General features: G+C 44.9%; 1 protein-coding gene across 1 annotated transcript in view; it reads right to left on the bottom strand.

The window, feature by feature from the left end:
* Positions 1-208: 208 nt before the first annotated feature.
* The window catches only part of LOC137424820 (interleukin-6 receptor subunit beta), a 133027-nt gene continuing 107872 nt past the window's right edge, over positions 209-25363 (bottom strand). The window contains exons 11-17 of the mRNA XM_078774367.1: positions 21810-21911; positions 20038-20190; positions 4954-5112; positions 4715-4811; positions 4270-4345; positions 1498-1678; positions 209-1339 (exon numbers count right to left, since the gene is read on the bottom strand). Coding sequence (XP_078630493.1) covers positions 1296-1339; positions 1498-1678; positions 4270-4345; positions 4715-4811; positions 4954-5112; positions 20038-20190; positions 21810-21911 — 812 coding nt within the window. The 3' untranslated portion in view covers positions 209-1295. The remainder of the gene's footprint in view (positions 1340-1497; positions 1679-4269; positions 4346-4714; positions 4812-4953; positions 5113-20037; positions 20191-21809; positions 21912-25363) is intronic.

The following is a 25363-nucleotide window of genomic DNA, read 5'->3' as shown; positions in this document are numbered from 1 at the left end:
TCCAAAAAGTAATGAAGCGGATTGTTGTTTATGGACACTTTCAATATCCTCATAGGTGCTTTCAGCTATATGGTTTTAAGCTTCATGTGAAAATTCAGATTAACATCATCTTCAATACAATTTTGACGAAGCAAGGTACGACTGGAAATGATAAGATAACCATAGGCCTACTGATGATTATCCAAAAAAAGTCACACAACAGCTAAAATGAAAATGTAATATATTACATGTATTTATTAAGCATTTACAGATATTGACATAAAAGTTTGATTTCTTATACTTTGTTGACATAGTTGGTGTCCTCAACCAAACCAAGCATTCAGTTTTAAGTTCAAATTCACACGCATTCAGAATTTTTTGTGAGCTAATGGCTCAGAAGGCATGTCCAATAATCCTACTGTTCATTTCCAATTGGTCATTGGCATCGACACCAATACAAATTTTTATTATGGACCCTCGGCCTCAAAAAGCTACATATATCGAACAAAGTTTCAAATGGATCACCTCGCCGTCATTAGAACATTTAAATTGCATCAGATGTGGCAATAAATGTGAATTGGCGCTCCCAGCTTGCCGGCTCGATGACAGAATATGCCATTTGTATTTTTACTGCCACCTGTTTTGAATTCCGTGTGGGCATGGGCAACTTGCTGGTATTGGTAAATGCATATTCCCATACGGGTTGGCAGGATGGCTTAGAGGTACACACATTTTCCTCGAAGGTGTCTAGCCTGGGTTTGAATCTTGACCCAGCTATAAACTGTTATCCCAGTGTTTCCAGGCAGGGTGATTCATCAACGTGTGTGCCATCCCACAGATGGACGTTAAACTGGACCTCCTGGACGTTAAAGATCCCATGGTGTCCTTGGCAGCATTCCCTGGCATTCTGGCCAGATTTCAAAATTCCTGCCCTGACTTCCTGTATCAGCGTGGCGACCCATCCAGGATTGTAACCCTAGCCAAATAAACTGCTTTGGCAGCACCAACGCTCTGTGTAGAGCATGGTTCATGATATGATGTCCCATGTTCCTATACTTGTTTCTAATACTGTGGCTTGTACTTGTAGCTATTACTCCAGTTTTCCTCCATAGCCATGTGAATCAAACTTCCATTAGGCACCCTGACCATTTTGTGCATGACAACCCCATGGAGTACACCACTACACTTCAGTGAAAAGTGTTAGGATCTTTCTCACTCTGCTGGAGCATGGCACCACTGGCGTCCAGAGAAGAAAGTCACCCTTTGGCTCCATACTTATCAAAGCAGGGAATCCTGTGAGGCCTGTAGTTGGGCAATCAAGCTGGTGATGTACTCCAATATGATGATAAGTCCAGTTTTCCTGTTTGGAGATAATGCAGTTTTCAGGAAATATTATCATCATTTCATTTTGATTTTTCTATGGGTTATCTCTATCTAATATAGATAGGTCAACACGAGTTAGGGGGTTCTTTATAAGAGGAAAGGGAAGTTATACATTGAATTGGTTGATATCCATACCTGCTTCTTCCACACCTGATGGATCACTTGCAGTCAAAATGGCTCTCCAAGCAGATGCCTCCTTCTCAGATTCATCCAATTTGTGTTCTGTTATTTGAGAAACCTCCTGCAGTTCAAGCTGAAGCAGCCATGGTTCAGGGAGCATGCTGACCGCTTTCAGCGCCTCATGAAGAGTATCCGGCTAGGGTTGGGAATTGAATGTGTGTAAATGCAATACAAGTAAAGATTATAGTTGATAGTAAAGTGAGGAAAGATGTTAAACAGAATGAACTAGAACGCCACTCAGTAGAGCGTATACTCCCGCCGTGGGTTTAGTTGGAATAATACGTTTTGTTTAACATCCCCTCTCCCCAAAACAATAAATGAAAAAGAAAGTAGGCCCTAACTGTCAGAGAATTTATTTTGATATATCTCGGAATTGGAGGAGAGAAACATCATTTAAGAATAAGAATGAAAGCTTTAATGCAGTAAAACAGAAAAAATCTCTCAAAAAAATTCCCAAAAAAAATTCCTGGATCCAGAATAATATCCTGAGCTTCACCAAAAACTAATCAATTCTTCCTTATCCCAAGGGCAATCATCCCACCAACTTTCATCCAAATCCGTTCAGAACTTTTCCAGATATCTTGTTCACAAACACACGAACACATGGACGGACACGATCGAATGCGTTACTCCCTGGTGGGAGTAATAAACCTGAAAATCGCAGAGCCAGAGCCAGGAATTATTTATTTGGTCTGGGAAGCCCATGCGAGGTATCTTCTTCTTCAGCCTCTCACAACACTGGGTGAATATGCGATCTTTTTTTTAAAAGTTGGAATTTTGCCAAATCTGGAATTATAATTTTATTTGAGGTTAAAATTAACCCGGGAGATTGTGTCAAACGATGCCTGCAAGTCTGTTCATGTGATAAATAATTAATCGTCCACAGTCGAAGACTCTTCTTCTTCATGCAATAACAACTTCCAGCTTCCAGACCGTACCTCCAATCATCTTCAAATTTTGCACACCTGTTACTCTTCATGACTTCCAATACAGTATGAAGTTTCACGTCGATCAATTTTAGTGGTGCAAGAGATATAAATGTTTTTATTATTTGCGTTTAATTAACGATATCTGCCAAACCACGTGACCTATTGCAAATTCCAAAAGAACATTTTAGTAGATTGATATGCTTAACAGATTTATGAAGTTTCCCCTCGATTGGATCACAAATGAGGGAGGAGCTAGGTTTTAAATGTTTGTGCTTAAAAACGTCACAACTCTGAAACCATGTGATGCATGACGTCCTGCTCGCTGACCTTTTTGTTCGTCATGGGTATGCGATTCTGCCTGCAAAGTTTGGCCTCGATCTGTTCAGATGTTTTGGAGAAAATTGGATATTAGTGTTTTTCACTCAAAACAATATGGCGGCCGAACCACGTGGCCTGTGACGTCATAATTACCATTAAGATATTCTGCAGACCGAGGCCCTCCTATGGTAAAAATTTGCTCTCAATCGGTTCAATTATAGCAGAGAAAATGGTTTTTAAAGGAAAACAGAAAAAAAAATTACCAAAAAAATTCCCCAAAAAACTTCCTGGATCCGGAATAATTTCCTGAGCTTCACCAAAAACTAATCAATTCTTCCTTATCCCAAGGGCAATCATCCCACCAACTTTCATCCAAATCCGTTCAGAACTTTTCCAGATATCTTGTTCACAAACACACGAACACACACACACACACACACACACACACGGACGGACACGATCGAATGCAGAGATTACATTCACATTCTTACAGACTTACATTCACAGACTTACATTCACAAATACTGTACAATCGGGTGCTGGCAGGGTAGCTTGGAGTGATATACGCACTTGCCTTTGAGCTGTCTAGCCTGGGTTTGAATCTCGACTGAGCTAAAACTCACCCTGGTGTCAGCATACTGGCAATGAACATGTGCACCATCCATCAGAAGGGCATGAAGCTGGAGGATCAATCTGCCAATACTGGTTGTTGTTCGACGTTAAAGCTCCCACATTGTCTTTCATAGAATTTATTCCCAGCACCTTGAAAACTTCCAAATTTCCGCCACTTCCAGCTGAGTATCTGACAGAGCGGGATCTGTCGAGGATTAGGTCCAACCTTGAAATGGTTATTAACAAATTGTGAACAACCCAAAGCTATGCCAAGAGTATGGATCTCCATTCCAATAATACTTCACAGCTTGCTGGTGCCTGTGGGATATTTTGGACAATGTGAATTCGAGCCCCCCCCCCCCCCCCCCACAAACTTCAAGTCTTAAACCACCCCCTACCAACCCGAAGGTTTCAATCCCCTCCCCACTCCAAGTCTTCAAACCTCTTCCCCACCCACCAGCCCCAAATCCTCAAAAGTCATTCACCCACCTTCCCCCCCCCCCCCCCCCCATTCCCGACCCCCTTCCCTCACAGTCGAACCCAAGTTCACAAGTACTGTATTACACTATTACTGTACTCAAACCATTTAATGAAAGCAACCAACCTTTGCATAGGTAATACACTGAATAGTAAACATTGCACACCAAACCTGCCTTGACTGACTTACTTCTGTCGTTAATTTTTCACTTGAAAACATTGAATACATTTCGCTTTACAAATTAAAAATGCCTTAAAACCTAATTTTATTAATAAATATTAAATTCCATCCTTAGTCCACATGTTCATTCAAAGTTTTTTTTTTTTACATAAACGTACATTACGTGTCATTCTTGACAGAACGGGGTCGAAAACCTTATTCGATACCTACCTTTGTAAAATCCATATCTTTAGCCCAGCTGCAATTCTTCGGATCTGGAACTTGCTGAGAATAAAGCACTACACATCTTCAGAAGGGCAAAGAAGACATGTAAAACATCTTCGCATTAGAAAATGTGAATGTTTTCAGCCATGAATGTGACAGCGAGAGAATGGGGCAACATGGACCTCATGGAATTTGTGATCTTAGACAAAATGTTTTAGAATATACAGCTGGATGTTTTCATAATAAACGATTTCTTTGGAATTATGGGCTTGGTGGTTAAGAAGTGATTTGGCAGATGTGGTTTATCTACTTTGGCACAGAAATAAGTCATGAAAGGCCTAAAGGGTTCCATGTTACTTCATTCTTTTGGCACTATTTTTATCCAAGGCAAAGAAAGAGATATAATCCAAAATCCAAACACATCGTATTTCAAACGATAAAGTGTTCTCACATTGCTGGTTGCCTGTATACGACCAAAATGATGGTGCAAGTCAGGAGAAGCAGAAGAGTTCCAGAAATGACAAAAATCAGCATACCCACATTCATGCCTGGTGAGCACACACACACACACACACGAATATTTTAGACTGAGAAAGTTAACACAATTTAGTGTCAACCTCATTCCATACCAAATTATTTCAAAAATTTGAATTACACAGCAATTGACTTTCAATATATGTATTCAGTTACCTGTGTTGAGAGAGGTAATGGCTTTCTTAAGGTTACTTTTTGGACCATCCCCAGCGACTGTGAAGGCCAAAATCCTCACAACATACTCCACATCTGGTTCCAACCCCAAAAGCCGGTAAGACTGGACCAGTTCGCCTCCATGCAAAGTAACATTTTGAGCTGGAATAAAAATAAGTTAGTTAGATCTTCAAGTAGTTAATGCCCCCGCTGTTATCAGCTTGAAAATATATGACTGATTAATTATTGAACCGCAATGCATAAAACAAGAGTTACAAAATATAATGCGGGTAGTAATAGGTTTTCCCTTAAAACTGTGCAGAGACGTATCTCTCGTCTGTTGTCTACGTTGATGGTGGAATGAGTGAATGAACTCTGAAATTATGATAACATTAAATTAACAATACTTGTATGATGTATGCACAAATATGTATATATCTACTATAATATGTGTGTGTGTATATATAATATATATATATATATATATATATATATATATATATATATACGAGCAGAAGTACCCGGCATTGCCGGGCGGGGGAGGGGGAGGGAGAGGGGAGGGGGAGGGGGAGGGGAGGGGAACGGGGGGGGGGGAAGGGGAGGGGAACGGGGGGGAGGGGAGGGGAACGCGGGGGGCGGGAGCGAGCCCCTTGGCAAAGCGAGCGATTTTTTTTTTCATAGCGTCATAGCGTTCATAGCGTCATAGCGATTTTTTTTTCATAGCGTCATAGCGTCATAGCGTTCATAGCGTCATATCGTTCATAGCGTCATAGCGTTTCATAGCGTCATAGCGATTTTTTTATCATAGCGTCATAGCGTCATAGCGGTCATAGCGTCATAGCGTTTCATAGCGTCATAGCGATTTTTTTTTTCATAGCGTCATAGCATCATATCGTTCATAGCGTCATAGCGTCCATAGCGTCATAGCGTCATAGCGTCATCACGTGATCGCTCTGAGCGAATCAGCGCCACCTGCTCTGATTCCGTTGATTCCGTGCGCTGAAATGCGCTGAGGTAAATATGAATAGAAAATATGGATCGTCAAATATTTTGAGTTCGGCCATGTTCGTCCCACGCTCAATGGCATGTCTATGTCAAATATCAAGCACGTAAGCCTCTCCGTTTAGGAGTCTATCGGTAACATTACACACACACACACACACACACACACACACACACACACACACACACACACACACACACACACACACACACACACACACACACACACACAGCACACACACACACACACTGTGTTATAAATATATATATATATAGTATATATATATATTATATATATATATATATATATATTATCTATACATATATATCTACTATATATATATATACATATATACATATATATATATATATATACATATATACAGTCATGTGAAAAAGTAAGTACACCGCATGTAAAGTTTTGACTTTTTAAACATATTTCAACATACAGCTATTTGATCTTCATTTCAACAATATTGACAGATAAAGGTGATATAATATAACAAATATCATGAAACATTACATTTTGTAGTCCATTGTATAATTTAAATAAACATAAATGCAAATTTCGCATGTGGAAAAAGTAAGTACACCCCAACATTTATCACTACTTCAAATACCTAAAATTAGAATCAGGTTGCACCAGCACAGGTGCAAATGATTAGAACATCGTTAGAGAGGAGCTTGGAGGAACCTGTCTTATTTAAGCCTCAGACGATTAGTTTGGTTTGCTCTTTGTTGTTGAAGTGTGTGGCGTCACCATGCTAGATCAAAAGAGCTCTCTGAGGCCTTCAGAAAGAAGGTTATAGATGCCTACGAGTCTGGGAAGGGATTTAACAAGATCTCCAAACAATTTGAAATTTGTTTCGTTTGAATCATGGCTGCTGTGTGTGAGGAGCTGTGAGTAACTTTGTTGGAGTTGTTGCCTTTCCCATCCCATTTTCACTCTCTCTGTGTCCTCGTTGTTTCCTTTCTTTGTTGAGACAAGAGAGAGAAAGAGCGCGCATGTCACACCTCATGTTACCTGAACGAAATCGCATTGCTCCTTTGCCGAGTGAAAGGACGAGCAGTTTGCAAAGCGGTTGATACAGAACATCTGGCTTGGCAAGTGATAGCAAGCTGCTTGCTAACGGGACACACCAAGCAAGCGGCTCGATAACGTAACACACCAAGCAAGCGGCTCGCTAACGGAACACACCAGGTGGAATGGATGATTTCACAAGACAGACTATTCCTTTTGAGAACACTTTGCAATAACTCAATGGGAAGAGGCGGCAGGATAACTCAGTTAGTTGCATGCTTGTCATTGAGCTGTCATTGGGTTTGATGTTCGATGAGACTGGGCCTAACTAAGAACCTCCACACTGGTGACGTTCTTGAAGGTTATAGAGCCGAATGGCTCGTCTGCATTCAAAATCCAAGTAGTGTCCATGTGTTTTTGTTTTTTACCTCTCCCACCCCCCGCCCCCCTTCCCACGCTTCCTCGCCCCAAGCGCTCTCCCTCCCACAGATCTCCCGATGTCCCTGCTCTCAAATGTTGTACTTGTGTGCTTCCCCTTTCCCCCCATATTGTCTCCCACTGCCTTCATTGCATGTTTTGTGTGTCTGTGCATGTTTCCATGTTCAATGTGTTAGCTCTTACACGAGCCTCGATATTGTATACCAAATCAATCATTCGACTGTCCGGAAGATCATCTTCAAGTGGAGAAGATTCCAAACAACTGCCAACTTGTTCAGACCAGGCCGCCCCAGCAAGTTCAGCCCGGGAGCAGACCGCAAGATGCTAAAAGAAGTCTCTAAGAACCCCAGAATGTCATCACGGGACCTACAGGTAGCTCTTGCCACTGTTGATGTCAAAGTGCACGAGTCTACCATTAGAAAGAGGCTGCACAAATTTAATCTACATGGGAGGTGTGCCAGGAGGAAACCTTTGCTGTCCAGAAAGAACATCAGGGCAAGACTAAAGTTTGCCAATGAACACCGAGGCAAAGACCAGCACTTCTGGAACAATGTGCTCTTGACAGATGAGTCAAAGTTAGAGCTATTTGGCCTCAATACCAGAAGACATGTTTGGCGAAAACCAAAGACAGCATTTGACCACAATAACCTGATACCACTGTAAAGCATGGTGGTGGAAATATTATGGCTTGGGGCAGCTTTGCTGCATCAGGGCCTGGGCAGCTCACCATCATAGAATCCACTATGAATTCTTCATTGTACCAGAGGGTGCTTGAGGATAATGTGAGGCCATCTGTCGGAAAGTTGAAGCTCAACCGAAGGTGGACCTTGCAACATGACAATGACCCTAAACATACCAGTAAATCCACCAAGGAATGGCTGAAAAGAAAGAAATGGAGGGTTCTGGAATGGCCAAGTCAAATCCCGGATCTAAATCCCATCAAGATGTTGTGGGGGGGATTTGAAACGAGCTGTGCATGCAAGAAACCCCTCAAACATCGCACAGCTGAAAGAATTCTGTATGGAGGAGTGGGCAAAAATTTCTCCCAGTCGATGTCAGAGACTGGTAGACAGTTATAAGAAACGCCTACTTGAGGTTGTTTCTGCCAAAGGGGGCAATACCACCTATTAGAGCCAAGGGTGTACTTACTTTTTCCACATGCGAAATTTACATTTATGTTTATTTAAATTATACAATGGACTACAAAATGTAAATGTTTCATGATATATGTTATATTATATTGTAGCGGTTACCGCTGGATGCACACAATCGCCTTGCACCGGCCAGAACACGGCCAGACGCGCCTCTCCCGGGCATGCCCGGACTCACTGTTCCCGGGCACGCCCGAACCTCCCGGGCACGCCCGGTCTCGTCTTTCCCGGGCATGCCCGCTCTCGCCTTTCCAGGGCTCGCCCAGAGCGTCCGGGCATGCCCGCTATCGCCTTTTCAGGGCTCGCCCAGAGCGTCCGGGCATGCCCGCTATCGCCTTTCCAGGGCTCGCCCAGAGCGTCCGGGCATGCCCGCTATCGCCTTTCCAGTGCTCGTCCAGAGCGCCCGGGCACGCCCAGCCTCGACTTGCCAGGCCGCAGCCAAACATGCCCGGGCAGGTCCAGACTCGCCTTTCCAAGGCTCGCCCTTGACACCTGGGCATGCCCGGTATAGCTTTTGCCGGGAAAACTTCCCGACATAAATGTGTATATATATATTGCTGCCCGATAAACGGGCTTGTCAGAATACCTGAGCTGTTTTGTTTCAATAAAGCAACTCGGACGAATTCCGTCTTTGGTCGCGTCAATTCTTTCGACTCGCGTTGGAGCGCAGTTCCTTCAATATCACCTTTATATATCAATATTGTTGAAATGAAGATCAAATAGCTGTATGTTGAAATATGTTGAAAAAGTCAAAACTTTACATGGGGTGGGTGTACTTACTTTTTCATGTGACTGTTTCCTGGAGCTTTCTGATGTGGAATGTGACACACCGAAATGATCACCATGACCTCCTGAGTTGATTAGGCTCATTAATCTACAAATAATTCAGAAGAATTCCCATGTTTTAAACGCGCACCAAGTTAAGGTGTATACAGCAGCTTACTACGTCCTTCCATTATTGCATATCATTCCAAAACTTTTTTTGTATATTAAGTCAAGGCTCGTGTAACAGCTGACACATGGAACATATAATAAAGGGAGTGAGAGACAAGAGAGGGAGAGAGAGGGAAGTGCAACAACAGTAGATAACAGGGACGTCGGGAGATCTGTAGATGGGCAAGGGCTGGGGCAGGGTACACGGGATAAACAAGATGGACACAACAAGGACATTCAGGAAAGAACTGTCTGTCGTCTTCTGATTCCTCACTGGCCTAGCGCTCCCCTGCCCTGTCTGTGATCTGTCCCCCAAATATTCCTTCAGGACGCACAAGATCTACCAGCAACCCTCTTCTGGTGAAACTGCCAAAATCAAAACTCACTGCTCACCTTCACTCCTTCTGTAAGGTATCTCGACAGACTACGATCGATTGTTGCACACGTTTATTGTCCCCCGTCGCACAACAAAGCGAAAGGGGGACTATGGTTTTCCCCTCCGTCCGTCCGTCCGTGCGGGCGTGCGTGTTTGCGTGCGGGCGTGCATGCGTAAGCGAAGGACCGCATTCAAATTTGGTGTGTGGGTGCAACCCACGTCAAAATCCAAGATGGCCGCCGCCATGTATGTCTGATGCCATGTATGTCTGAACCTTGTGAGATGAATATCTTGAAAAATAAGCGAAGTACCAACTTCTAATCTGGTGCGTGGGTGTATCTAGGCACACGCAAGAACGCTGTTTAAAATTGGGTCGCCAAGTCAAATCCAATATGGCCGACGCCATGTATGTCTGAACCTTGTGAGATGAATATCTTGAAAATTAAGCGAAGTACCAACTTCTAATTTGGTGTGTGGGTGTACCTCGTCATCAGGAAGAACGCCATTGAAAATTGGGTCGCCACGTCAAAATCCAAGATGGCCGCCGCCATGTATGTCTGAACCTTGTGAGATGAATATCTTGAAAAATAAGCGAAGTACCAACTTCTAATTTGGTGTGTGAGTGTACCTCGGCATAAGGAAGAATGCTATTGAAAATTGGGTCGCCACGTCAAAATCCAAGATGGCCGCCACCATATATATGTCTGAACCTTGTGAGCGAAATATCTCGAAAAATAAGCGAAGTACCAACTTCTAATCTGGTGTGTGGCTGTATCTAGGCACAAGGAAGAACGCTGTTTAAAATTGGGGCGCCACGTCAAAATCCAAGATGGCCGCCTCCATGTATGTCTGAACCTTGTGAGCCAAATATCATATCATAGCATGTTTTCTGCGTCTTCCACTTTGTCAACTCACATCACTTCACCGACGGTGGACCTAGGCGTAACGCTTGTTGACTCTGCAGATACAGGCCAGATTCACCCCAGCGCCATCCAAGCTGAGCCATAACTCCCGGAAAAGGAAATAAACCCTCGGTCATGGTGTCGGGATAAAACGGGGAATATTTGCACCTTCATAAATGACATCCTCCCCTTTAAGTCCAAAGTTACCAAGAGCAATACGTGCTAGATTTCCAAAATTGACATTCCAAAAGCAACATTTCCAAAACCATGTGAAAATTTGTGTGAAAACAAAAGCAAGTGGTCACGGGGATAATTCTGCCCGTGTGTGTCAACCTGAAAATAGAACATGTGTCAACGTGAAAATAGAACATGTGTCAACGTGAAAATAGAACATGTGTCAACGTCAAAATAGAACATGTGTCAACGTGAAAATAGAACATGTGTCAACGTCAAAATAGAACATGCGTCAACTTGAAAATAGAACATGTGACAACGTAAAAAAAAAAACATCTTCAAAGATTCAAACGGTTGGGTGCTTTTCTCTTGCGCATTGAGCATCGCGGTGGACCAGTGGATACAGAGTCCGAGGTGATTCCTTTGGTCTCCACGAAGGGTGTAGCATTCGCAGAGGTTTCCGGGGCATCCGAGCCGGCTGGAGTGGCCACCACAATCTCCGGCAGTGGCGGGTCGAACTGTTGTTCTGACTGTGACGATGCTGCAGGCTATATCGACCCACAGTGACGGTAGGTTATGTGGTCCTGATGTCGACGAATTTCGCGGCCGTCCTGCAGGCGAATCACGCAGGTAAGTGGACCTGTCTTCTCAATGATATCCCCCGGTAGCCACGTCGCACCTGCACCAAAATTTCGGGCAAACACTGGATCTCCGATGTTGATAGAGCGACTGTTGGACGACTTATCGTGCACAAACTTTTGCTTAAGCTGGCTCTGATAAACATTTGATGATATGTCTGGTTTGAGATTGTCTCGTGTCAATCTCAGGTGTCGTTTCATCAATAACTCAGACGGAGCTGCACCAGTTGTTGATTGTGGGGTGATGAGGTATTTGAACAGGAGACGAGACAGCTTTGTTTCCAGGTTTTCCTCCTAAAGTTTCTGCAATCTGGATTTGATGATTCCCACGGATCGTTCGGCAAAGCCATTTGAAGCCTGGTGATGTGGGCTGACAAACTTATGTTTGATTCCGTTCCGACGTGTGAACTCGGCAAACTCGGAACTGGAAAAACACGTACCGTTATCACTCACGATCATCCTGGGCAGACCATGAGTGGCGAAACAGCGTCTGAGTTTTTCGATGACAATGGCTGACGTAGTACCACGCGTTACATCGGCATCGATCCATTTTGTGTGCGTGTCTGTGATGATTAGAATCATGCTGCCGTTAATAAGCCCAGCATAATCGAGATGTAGGCGATGCCACGGTTCGCTGGGCCATTCCCAGGGATGCAGTGGCGCTTTCGCAGGTGTACTCCGGGTGCTCTGGCAGGGGTAACAATGTCGAACATGATGTTCGATATCAGCATCAAGATTCGGCCACCACACATAGTTTCTTGCGAGTGACTTCATCTTCACAATCCCCGGGTTGACAGTCATGGATTTCATCCATGACCCTAGAACGCAGATTTTCTGGGATCACGACACGACATCCCCAGAGTAGTCAACCATTTTCCACGCTGAGTTCGTTTTTATGTGCTTAGCCGGAAAAGCTGGGTCACCCTCAGGTAGCAAATGCCATCCAAGCTGCACAGCCTGGACAGTTCTGGACAGAACGGGGTCTCGTCAAGTATGGGTGCGGATATGGCCGGTGTCGGCAGCACAATCTTCCAGATGATCCATCAGTGCGATAATGGATCCTGGTGTAGGCGAATCATCAACGGATTCTGGAAGGGGTAACTGACTCATGGCATCTGCATTTGTGATTGACCAGGCTTATAACATATGGTGTAGTCATAATCAGCGAGAAACAGAGACCATCGGATGATCCTGGGTGGTAGTGTGTCAGACGTCACCTTAGTTGGACCAAACAGACTGATCAGCGGCTTGTGATCAGTGTGAATCATGAAATGATGTCCAAGAAGGTACTGGCGAAATTTGCTGATGCCAAAAACGATTCCCAATCCCTCCCTGTCAAGATGGGAATAGTTCTTCTCTGTCGGGGACAACATTCTAGAAGCAAATGCAACAGGTGTTTCCGTACCATCAGGCATCACGTGTGATAATACACTCCCCACTTCATACCGACAGGCATCGCATGTCAGCACAAGATCCTTCTCTGGATCAAAATGAACGAGAACATTGGACAATTTGAGCAGATCCTTGGAGGTCTGGAATGCTGATTGTTCAGTGGACCCCCAGCTCCAGAAAACTCCTTTCCTCAAAAGACGATAAAGGGGGCCCAAAACGTCGGTCACATTCGGGATGTAACGACCATAGAACTGAAGCAAACGGAGGTATGACTTCAATTTGGTTATGTCTCGTGGAGCAGGAGCATCCTTGATAGCTCGGACTTTCTCATCTGTCGGGTGTAGACCCTCAGCATCAATCGTATGACCCAGGTACGTGACCGATGGCACCATAAACCTGCACTTGTCTCGACGTAAACATAGGCCGGAGTCCGAAATCTTCTTCAGAACTCTATCCAGGTTTTGTAGATGTTCAGCATCCGTACGACCAGTAACCAGAATATCTTCCTGGTAACAAACGACGTTGTGTTCGGTGGCAAACAAACTGTCCATGACACATTGAAAAATGCCAGGTGCAGATTTCACTCCAAAACTGAGTGGTACCTGTACCGGTGGTACCTGTCGGTGTCGGTGGTACCTGTACAACCCACGATGCAAGATGATGGTAAGATACTGTTTCGAATTCTCATCCAAGCGGAGCTGTAGATAGGTGGATTTGAGATCGAGTTTAGTAAAAGTCTTGCCTCCCGTGAGACGAGCGTCGAGGTCTTCGATCGTCGGGATTGGATATTTATCCCATGAAGAACACTTGTTCATGGTCATTTTATAATCTCCACATATGCGGATGGACTAGTCCGATTTTATGACCGGAACGATGGGCGCCGCCCATTCGGCGTACAGAATTTGCTCGATGATGCCCAGATTTTCAAGATGATCCAGTTCCTTGTCAATCCGCTCCCGCAGGGCGAAAGGGACTGGGCGAGCTCTGCAAAATATAGGATTGGCATCCCGATCAACACTGAGTTTAGCTTTATGTCCTTTTAAGGTTCTAAGCTCATCCTTGAAGATATCCGGGTACGTACCCAGCACATTTTTGAGTGTGTATGCTGTGGTAACAGAAACGTTGTCTGCCCGGAGTTGATGAATGCTTTTTCACTTCAGTTGAATTATGCTCAACCAGTTCCTGCCTAGTAAGGAAGGGCCCTTTCCAGGAATGACGATCAGGGGGTAGGTGAAACTCGCGGTTATCGTAGCCCATTGTGACATCACATGTACCACAGGGAACAATCTTCTCACCTATATAGGTGGAGAGTCCATAGGTTGTAGGTTTCAGGTGTGGTCGGTCAGCATCACTCCACAGGTTTGTGTAAACAGCATGGCTGATGAGCAAGACAGCCGCACCAGTGTCGACCTCCATTTGCAATGGTCGATTGTTGACGACAACAGTGGCAAGAAAAGGGTCCTGCATATGGCGAGAATCAATATGAAACAGGTCACATGAATCTGAGTTGTCGGAAGCAGAGCTCACCTGGTCAAGCTCAGGTTCCTCCGAACTTATAAACTCATGAATCCTCTTGTCAGCAGCTTTCTCTTTTCCCGATTTGCGAGTGATGCAAGCTGGAGCAATATGGCCAGTTTTCGAACAGAAATGGCAGGTCGCAACTTTGAACCGACCCGTCTCCGGAGGGTGCTTTCCGTTGCACCCAAAACATTTGTTGTGGGTTTGAGACTGCACTGGCTTCTGACGAGGAGACTTGTTCCAACGTTTTGGCTGAACATGATCTAACCGATTCACAGCAAGGCTGGTACCAGATGAGCGAGAGGCACCGATGCTTGTAGCGTTGCGTTCAGCACTTTCCATAGAAATGGCGGTGTTTCTGGCATTTTGGAAAGTCAGTCTTCTCAAGTCAGCAAGCAGGCGTCTACGAGTGCGGTCATCGGACATGCCAACCACCAGCAAATCACGGAGCATGTCGTCAATCGTGTCCCCAAACTCACACAGATGTGAAAGTTTTTTGAGGTGTGCAATGAAGTCGACTGACCTTGCTGCTGTCTGCACATGTAAAAATTTAACCGACACAGGATGACTGAAACAGATGGATTACAATGTTCCTTCAAAGCGGCCTTGAGCTCTGCATACGTGAGCTCCTGGATTGACCGAGGACGAATCAGGTTTTTAACGAGTGTGAACGTCTCACCCCCGCAAACGGACAGGAAGACGGCCTTCATCCGGGCTTCCGTCGCGATGCCGCTCGCCTCGAAGTAAAAAGACAACCACTCAGACTACGTGTCAAAATCTCCCTCATGAGGGTCGAATTCATCGATATGGCCGAAATAAGTCATGGTCTAAATGTTTATCCTCGTCGCCATGTAAGGTATCTCGACAGACTACGATCGATTGTTGCACAGGTTTATTGACTCTGCAGATACAGGCCCGATTCACCCCAGCACCATCCGAGCTGAGCCGTAACTCCCGGAAACGGAAACAAACCTGTGGTCATGGTGTCGGGATAAAACGGGGAATATTTGCACCTTCATTAATACACCCCAAATCCAGCTTTTTCAAGTCCCTCTTTTCTCTAATGAAATTCCTCGTATTCTCCCCCCCCCCCCCCCCCAACCTTCTCCCTTCCACAGATCTACCGATGTCCCTGTTCTCCACTGTTGTTGTGCTTGTGTGCTTTCCTCTTCCCCCACCCCACCCCCACCCCCTTGTCTCCTGCTCTCTTAATTATGCTTTATGGTTATGTTTTATGTGTTAGCTCTCACACGAGCCTAGACTTTGTATTAAAAAAAAAAAAAACAGAATTTGAAGTAAGTGCATTTGGGGTGTTTTAACGGGGGTAGAAAAGATCAAGGTTTTGGATGGGGGAAGATAAGAGATGGTGGTGAACAGCTGTTTTGAAAACATGAATGGAGGAGTGAGATTGAAGAGAGTGTGGGAGTTTGTTTGAGAAGCTGGAAAAAAGAGGAATGAAATAGTGAAGGTGAGCAGAGAGTCTTGATTTGGCATTTCACCAGAAGAGGGTTGCTGGCAGATCTTTTGCGTCCTGAAGGAATATTTGGGGGACAGAGCACAGATAGAGCTGGGGAAGCTTGGCCGGAGAGGAGTCAGTAGAAGACAGAAAGTCAACCAACCTGTCTGCAGTGTGAAAGTGATAGGCCCTCAAAATCAGCTTCATCGCAGGAGATACCAATGATTCTGAATGCCTTGGTTTCTACAGCGTAAAGCCGAACTAGGTGTGGAGCAGGAGCACCAGCCCAGAGGGGAGAGCAGTATTCCATCAAGCTTCGGATGAAAGCCTTGTATGTGTTGAGGAGCTCAGGTGTGCCAAGGAAGGACTTTGCACGATGGAGGATGCCAAGCAGGCGACTGGCTTTGGAGGCCAGCTTGGAAATGTGGTTTTCCCAGGAAAGATCATGGCAGATAGTGAGAACCAAAAGCTTCAGTGACAAAACTGTTATGAATCCAAATTGATGATCCGATATCAAGCCATTGGAGAAAAGGAAGGATTTGATGTCAAAAGCGATGATTGATTCCATGACCTTGCTGATGATTGGGAGCAGGCTGATTGGTCTGTAGTTGCAGGGATCTATTTTTGCACCTTTTTGTGTAAAGCGCTAATGTTGGCTGATTTCCAAGCAGATGGCAGATGACCTTGAGCAAAAGAGAGGGTGAAGAGAACAGAGAGAGGGTGGGAAAGAGTGGCAGAGCAGGATTTTAGGACCCATGGGCTGATGCTCTTGGATCCAGTTGCAGAATCAGGGTCGAGGTTTTACAGAAACTTCCCAACCTTGTCAGGAGAGAAAGACAGAGTCCAGGAGCAGCTGCTGTCAGGTTTGTTGTCGGATTTGTGTAAAATCTATAACATTCAATTTAAATTAAGTTGTTCCTCCATCATAAACTGATGTTTGTGGATGCATGGACGGGCAGACAGACAGAAATGAACCTGTTGCTTAACCTCACTTTTTTTTTTTTACTTAACCCCACTTTTTACTTTTCGCATCGCTGACTGATTTTTGACAGCCGGACATAATCACTGCAGTGATATTCAATTATCCTGGAACTTAATTGTCACCCCTTTATGTTTTATCATTTATGAACAAATTGTTCATAATAGGTCTACTAATTTGTCTTTCATGAAGTGGTTCTGTGGATTCAACTAAGTCACATATGCAGTTCACTCGTATTTAAAACTGTTTTCCCACTATCATTTCATGTTCAACATCATTACATATAATGAGCAAAATATTTCATTTAATTTCTGTTTAGTTGGAATTTCAAATCCATGCTTATTATACAATCCTGCATCATTGTGTTTGTACAATACTCCACAATTAACTCTTGCATGAGTATTAAATATTATGGACTAGCAGAAGTACCCGGCATTGCCGGGCGGGGGAGGGGAGGGGAGGGGGGAGGGGAGTGGAACGGGGGGAGGGGAGAAGAGGGGGGGAGGGGAGAAGAGGGGGAGGGGGAGGGGAGAGGGGAGAAGAGGGGGAGGGGGAGGGGGAGAGGGGAGAAGAGGGGGAGGGGGAGGGGGAGAGGGGAGAAGAGGGGGGAGGGGGAGGGGAGAGGGGAAAAGAGGGGGGGATGGGGAGGGGGAGGGGGAGAGGGGAGAAGAGGGGGGGATGGGGAGGGGGAGGGGGAGAGGGGAGAAGAGGGGGGATGGGGAGGGGGAGGGGGAGAGATAGGAGGGGGAAGGGGGTGGGAGGGGGGAGGGGGAGAGTGTGGGAGGGGGAGGAGGGTGGGAGGGGGAGGAGGGTGGGAGGGGGGAGGGGAGCAGAGGGGAATGGGGGGGAGGGGAGGAGAGGGGGGAGGGGAGAATAGGGGGGAGGGGGAGGGGGAGGGGGGAGGGGAGGGGGGAGGGGAGGAGTAGGGGAGGAGGGGGGAGGGGGAGGGGAGGGGGGAGGGGAGGGGGAAGGAAGGGGGAGGGGGAGGGGGAGGGGGAGGGGTGGGGAAGGGGTAGGGCAGAAAGGAAGGGGTAAGGGAAAGGGGGGAGCATGGGGGGAAGGGAGGGGGAGGGGAGGGGGAGGGGAGGGGATGGGGAAGGGGTGGGCGGAAAGGAAGGGGTAGGGGGAAAGGGAGGGGCATGGGGGAAAGGGAGGGGGGAGGGGGAGGGGTGGGTGAGGGCGAGGGGGGTGAGGAAGGGGTAGGGCAGAAAGGAAGGGGTAGGGGGGAAAGGGAGGAGCATGGGGGAAAGGGAGGGGGAGGGGGAGTGGGATAGGGATGGGGAAGGGGTAGGGCAGAAAGGAAGGGGTAGGGGGAAAGGGAGGGGGAGGGGGGAAGGGGTGGGGGAGGGGGAGGGGGTGGGGAAGGGGTAGGGCAGAAAGGAAGGGGTAGGGGGGAAAGGGAGGGGGAGGGGGAGGGGGGAGGGGGAGGGGGATGGGGAAGGGGTAGGGCAGAAAGGAAAGGGTAGGGGGGAAAGGGAGGGGCATGGGGGAAAGGGAGGGGGAGGGGGAGGTGGAGGGGGGTGGAATGGGTAGGGCAGAAAGGAAGGGGTAGGGGGGAAAGGGAGGAGCATGGGGGAAAGGGAGGGTGAGGGGGAGGGGAGGGGGAGGGGGATGGGGAAGGGGTAGGGCGGAAAGGAAGTGGTAGGGGGGAAAGGGAGGGGCATGGGGGAAAGGGAGGGGGAGGGGAGGGGAGGGGGAGGGGAGGGGAAAGGGGAGGGGGGAAGGGGAGAGGGTAGGGTGGAGGGGGAAGGGAGGGGGAAGGGTAGGGGGAGGGGAGGGGGGAAAGGGAGGGGGAGCGGGAGGGAGGGGGAGGAGGGAAGGGGAGGGGAGGGATGTAGATGGTTACTGGCAATTTATCACATCCACAAATGATGTAATCCACACAATTTATGTACTTTACATAACGTTAATAGGAATACATGGCCGTGTAGATGGGAAATACAGTTTGTTTGAAATAAATCACAAATATCAGATGAAAGTGAAAAAAAACCTATGTGGTGTGAATGGCAATGTTCCTCGCTGAAATGTGAAAAAACTGAATTACGTGCGAATGCATAACTGTGAGATTATGGCGGCAAAGTTGGAACATGACGTGATCGCTCTGAGCGAATCAGCGCGCTGCTCTGCGACCAGCTGAGAGGAGGGGAGGGGAGGGGGAGGGGAGAAGAGGGGGAGGGGAGGGGGAGAGGGGAGAAGAGGGGGGAGGGGGAGGGGAGAGGGGAAAAGAGGGGGGGGATGGGGAGGGGGAGGGGGAGAGGGGAGAAGAGGGGGGATGGGGAGGGGGAGGGGGAGAGGGGAGAAGAGGGGGGATGGGGAGGGGGAGGGGGAGAGATAGGAAGGGGAAGGGGGTGGGAGGGGGGAGGGGGAGAGTGTGGGAGGGGGAGGAGGGTGGGAGGGGGGAGGGGAGCAGAGGGGAATGGGGGGGAGGGGAGGAGAGGGGGGAGGGGAGAATAGGGGGGAGGGGGAGGGGGAGGGGGAGTGTATAATGTTCCTCGCTGAAATGCGCTGAGGTAAATATGAATAAAAAATTCGATATATTTTCACTTTTACGTTTTGGCTAACTCGCTCGCGAACCTGACGAAGATCCTGTGCAAGGATCGCTACGTTATGCTAACGCTATGTTAGCTACGCTACGTTACGCTACGTTCGCTACATTATGGCTAAAAATATGGATCTAAAGATGAAAGAAAAAAAAACCTATGTGGTGTGAATGGCAATGTTCCTCGCTGAAATGTGAAAAAACTGAATTACGTGCGAACGCATCACTGTAAGATTATGGCGGCAAAGTTGGAACATCACGTGATCGCTCTGAGCGAATCAGCGCGCTGCTCTGCCATTCCGGTCATAATATTCCTCGCTGAAATGCGCTGAGGTAAAAATATGGTTAAAAAATATTATGAAATAAATTTTTAGGTCGACCATGTTCGTACCAGGCTCAATGGCCATGTTTCTGCCAAATATCAAGTTCGTGAGCCTCTCCGTTTAGGAGTCTATCAGTAACATTACACACACACACACACACACACACACACACACACACAACCTGTGTTTTATATATATATAGATTATGAAAAAAGACAGTACACATTAAGAACGAATCAAGTCACCTGCAGAAGGTGGCTTGTTTGATGGCCAATAGAAGATGCGGTATCCCAGGATGAACCCCTTCCTTAGTGCAATCGGAAGAACATCCCAGCGAAGGTCAAATCCTTCCCACGAGGAATTCTGAATGCGTACATTGGGGGGTGCCACTTGGGGTACTGCACACATATGTTATTGTCACATAGGTACCTCATTTCCAACCATAAACTCTTTTCACAACAATGCATCAAGCATTTATACATCTCCATGAGCTTGTTCACTATATTACCAAAAACGATTACGACAACACGTCTAAACTTGCAGTGAACGCTCCCAACCCGCATGTGTATACATTTCCCGCATTGCAAAGCAGCATGTGCCTTATGAAGGTGTGTAGCAGGAATTGAAACTCAGTTACAATGAAAATTCCACGATGAAAAGAGCCAGACTAACCCAAATCAATTGAAGATAAAATTTCCCTAAAAATGGAAGGGAAGAGACCATGCCAATGTTGAATATTGGTCATATATCCAATTCTGGGTCAAATCAAGTGGAAGATGCATCCTTTGCTCTGCCAAACAGAAAAATTGTGGTTGCCCGATGTTTCTGATTGATAGGTAATTGTAAATTGATAGTTTGTAAATTACTGTACCTGTGAGTCCCATACATCCCATACATATTTGTGGAAGGACCAATATATGGAAGGACATGTAGCTTGTGTGTACTGCCCTTTATCCTACTTAATCTCACTCACCATATGCATCTTCATTCTGTGATCCATCCCTCAAATACATTTATCTTACTTTCCTCCAATTGCTAATTTTTGAACACTGTTCACCCAATGCACAATACTTAACTGATTGCTGGGCCGACACCACTGTTCTCACTTGCTATCATTTTCTCTTGCCCTGTCCTTATCCTTATTTCTTCATTCTCTCTCAGTCTCTCACATTCCCTGTCCATATTGCCTCCTTCCTTTTTTTTAAAACCTTAAGTTCATCCTATCATTGATTCATTCATTCTATTCTTTCCTCTGCCACTCTCTCATAGATGTGTGACAGTGGTAATGCTGCCTTCTTACATGAGCTATGGAGAATCATTTTGCTCTTTATTCCATCATCTCCCACTTCCTTCATCCCCTTCCTTTTCCCTCACCATGTTCACTTAACTTATGTCTCCCTTCCTCCCCGAGCACTCAATAAGCCCATTAAAAAATCCATCATGCAAGTATAGCACAGCCATCCTGAGCATTTGATAACCTCACTGCTTGATGTAGCTCTCAATGTCACATGGTGGAGTCATGCAAAGAAGATGAATGGTGGATGCTGATCGGTTGGGTGTTTGTTCGGTGACTTTAACCTCGCTAACTCACTGAACATCTCATATTTCAGTAGGATTACATGTGGGGGACACACACAGAGACCTCTCCCCTGCACCGCCATCAAATTTTACAGTGTGGAATAAAATAGGCACAAGTAGGTTGGAAGGGTTCATTTCAAGTTTGTGATTTATCCCAATACTTTTGGTAATATAGTATATATATATGTAATTAGAAATAATATGAATAATCAGTTTAAGGGATAAAATATTTGTAAAATCATTACGTAGAAATAAAAGTTTTCAAAAGTCAATCGTTGGCTTATTTTACATCAGACCATGGATTGATATCGTACAAGAAAAGAATAGTATGTGCAAAATAAATCATCATTTAGTAATTATATGCATCGTGGCACTTATGAAACTCTCACAAAAGCCATAAAGAAAGGACTAAGGTGTATCCAGGTTACGCACACCTCACCTCCCTGCCTGATGTACACGTAATCTGAAGAAGGTTCTCCTTCACCTTCTGGGAAGGTGGCATATACAGACACCTTGTACCTCACATAGTCGACAAATTCACCTGCAATGAATCAATATCAAAATCCTTAGTACATAATGTAAGGCATGGCATCGACTGAAGTCAGAGGCGATCCGAAGGCTCCTCTTTCATTGGTTTCTACCACTTGGGTGGGGAGAGTGTGCCACTGCTATTCCCAAATCAACTGTTGCTGATCTCTTTGTAAATCCAATATGTAAGCCCCCTTTGTAAGTAGCCTTAGTACATATACAATTGATGTTAATAAAGATTTTCCACTGTAACATTTTTTCTGTACACAAAATCTAGGGTATAATTGCAGTGTAATGACTGCTGGACAGTGAGGCCACAGTTGGTCAGAACAAGCAAGGGAATAAACTAACAACAAAAGAAGAGAGAAGGAATATGAGGAAACACCGCATGTTATCATACCTATACTTTGTCTCTAGTACACAGAATCCTGTGGTGAAGTATTTACCTTCAAACAACTAACCTTATCTTCCTAGTAGGAAAACCCGACCAAAGGCAACCTCAGACCATTCCACAAGGCTGGTAATAGGATTTTGCAAATAGCTTGTGTAGGTGTGTGTGTGTCTGTCTGTCTGTCTGTCCAGGCCATAACTTTTTTTTTACCATTTGAGCTTTTGTCATCACATTATTATGAGAATCTAAAAATAAATAAAAAATCCCTTTTTAAGGCCATTTTCCCTGCTAGAGAAGGGCCTTGCGGCCCCATGACAGATAGACTTGCGGCCCTGCTAGAGCAGGGCCTTGCAGGCCCCATGACAATCATCATGGTTCGCTTTTTGAGGCAATGTTTTTTATGGCCGGATGCCCTTCCTGACGCCAACCCTTTTAGTCACCTTTTACAACACGCAGGGATATGGTGTACCTATTCTAAACCAGGGCACACACCAGCACGTTTATCCCAGCAAGCTGGTGCTTAATTTGCTGACCTCAGAAGGATGACAAGCTGAGTCAACCCCCCTGGCATTAATTCAACGATTGACCTGGATTCGAGCTCCGGATCTTAGGATCCCAAGCCCGCACCCTCACCGCTAAGCTAACACCAGGCTGTTATTATGAGAATCTGTTGAAGACTAAGTAATAATTGGGTCCTAAATGCCGAAGGGCAAAGTCATAGTAAGTACAAATAGTCTTATCATCCAGCCTGTTCGCTGCATGAGATGGCCAGTTTTTGTTTTTTAATCGCTTCCTATTTTCTTTGTATTTACCATTAGCAGGGGTACCTGGCATTGCCCGGTGATGATCTAATCCTGGTGGAATTTTAAAGAAATCAAATTTTGTTTTTTTTCTCTATTTTTTGTGGGCACCTAAAACACTTCCCTACACGCAGTAAGAAACGAAATCAGGGATCATTTAATATTACCTTAATATTACCTTTCACATACTTATAAAGGTAAAGGCTTCTTTTTTCTTTTTTTCAACTTTTTTCCGAAATTTACAAAAAACGTTTTTTTTAACCTAAACACTCCCCATCACTCACTGATGAACCTCTGAAAGTTTGACGAAGATCCGTTTTCAAGTTTGATTGGACGAACCAAGTGTGATGAACAGACAAACATCTTTCTTATAAGATACTAACAGGGGTATCCGGTAATCAAAGAAATCAATTTTTTATTTGTATGTTTTGTGAGGGTCTAAAATAGCCTGTGGGCTGGACAGGGCAACCACCCTCCCCAGTACTCCATTTTTTATTTTTTTTTTTTTTTTATTTTTTTTTGTATACTGAATCGAGGCTCGTGAAATATTCAGACCCAATACTCAGACTTTGTTGGTATATTTTTGTTCATTGGGATTTCCTTGGTGAGAAAAAGTATGTTGCCATGAAATATCTTGGGATGAAATTGGACTTTAGACAACTTGTTAATAGGTACCCATAATCGCGTAAACGTAATTTTCGAATACCTTTTTTTTCCAAAACGAAATTTCGGGGTTATGGTTATTTAGCAGCCTCCTGTCTCATTTTTAATATACTGCTTGTTGAATATTGTATGTAATTTGAATGTATATTCAATTGTCTATTCAATGGTGTATCAAATGTGCATTTCTGATTAATATTCATTCGAACAGAGTCATGCAATCACAATGATAAATAATTATTATGAAAGCAAATAATTTCACATCAAATTTCTCAATCAAATTGACAGCATTTTTATGATTATTTATATATAACCTTAAGTCCTGTTTAATCCATTGTATCTATCAGAGGAATCACTTAGTAAAGTTTTCAGACCAAATCTGATAGCTTGTGATGATTTTTCATTATGCACAGCCAAGGTATTACGATTACATCATCTCGCAATTTATCCACTTCATGGCTCCTCGCGAATGAGTTTCCAGTCTATGGGTGATGGAGGTTCAGAGTTCACCTACTACATACACTCTAACCTTACATGAGTAATATGTTATTGTTCATTTGGAGTAGCCGGATGAGAAAAATGGTGTTCACTTTTATATGACAAATTTGTACTTTAGACCAGATATCTATAGATTATCAGATGTTATAAAAAGTGATTTTTCATGTTGAAATTTAAGGGGTTTGTGTGGTTCCTTAACAGATTGTCCATTCAATTTTTAATGTTGTGTTTGAAGTGTTCTATATTATATATTGTCGCTTTCACCGGGATTAACACCCCTGGTGATGGATGGCCAACCGAGCTTTAACTCCGAGGTGGATATTGGGATAAATTGGGATAAATTGGGATAAATCGCGCGTATAAATAACACCGCCATAGTTGGACTGAACGCCTCGGAGTTTAAGCTCGATCGGCCATCCGTCACCTTGGGGGATCTTAATCCCCACAGTGAACATGACAGCATGTATGTCCCTTACAAACGTCCACCAATGAGAGCTGAAGATCTGGTCACATGACGGGGACAGCAGATCTTCCACTCAGCAGATCCAAGCCTGGCTACGCCATTGTTAGACTCTCGGTCTTGTTTATATATACTGTGCATAGTCAAAGACCGTGGAAGAGCTCGTACACTGGAATTGTTTGTATATGACTGTGTAATGTTCTTTGAGTTGAGATTTTTATTCAAAACGTCGGTGAGTACAATAAAAATGTGACAATTCTGAATGTTGGATTTAGACTATAATCTACTTGGAAGGAACTCGAGAGAACGGGAAATTTCTGGGTAGGACCTACTTCATATATAGAATCATCTCACAATCACAAACAGTTTGTTAATTCAGCGACTTTCATGAATGTTCTATCTCCAAATATATAAAAATGGAAAAGCAAAGTGAAAGGGGGAAAGAAAAAGACAAAAAAAAACCCTTGGGGAGGGGGAATATTGTTTTGTAATTACATTAATTTTATGCTATTATTATAGATGTTTTTATTACTTTTATTAAAAACGGCCTTGGAGAAACACCACGATAAAGCTATCTTAACATGGATATACACCTCAACGTGCATCCCCCTTGGCGGGGATACGAAGAGAATGGCAAATTAAGTCGCTTCAGCCTT

This window comes from Myxine glutinosa, chromosome 1 (genome assembly GCF_964187855.1).
Source record: "Myxine glutinosa chromosome 1, kmMyxGlut1.1, whole genome shotgun sequence".
In the NCBI taxonomy this organism is placed as follows: Eukaryota; Metazoa; Chordata; class Myxini; order Myxiniformes; family Myxinidae; genus Myxine; species Myxine glutinosa.
This window is presented reverse-complemented; position numbering and strand designations above follow the sequence as displayed.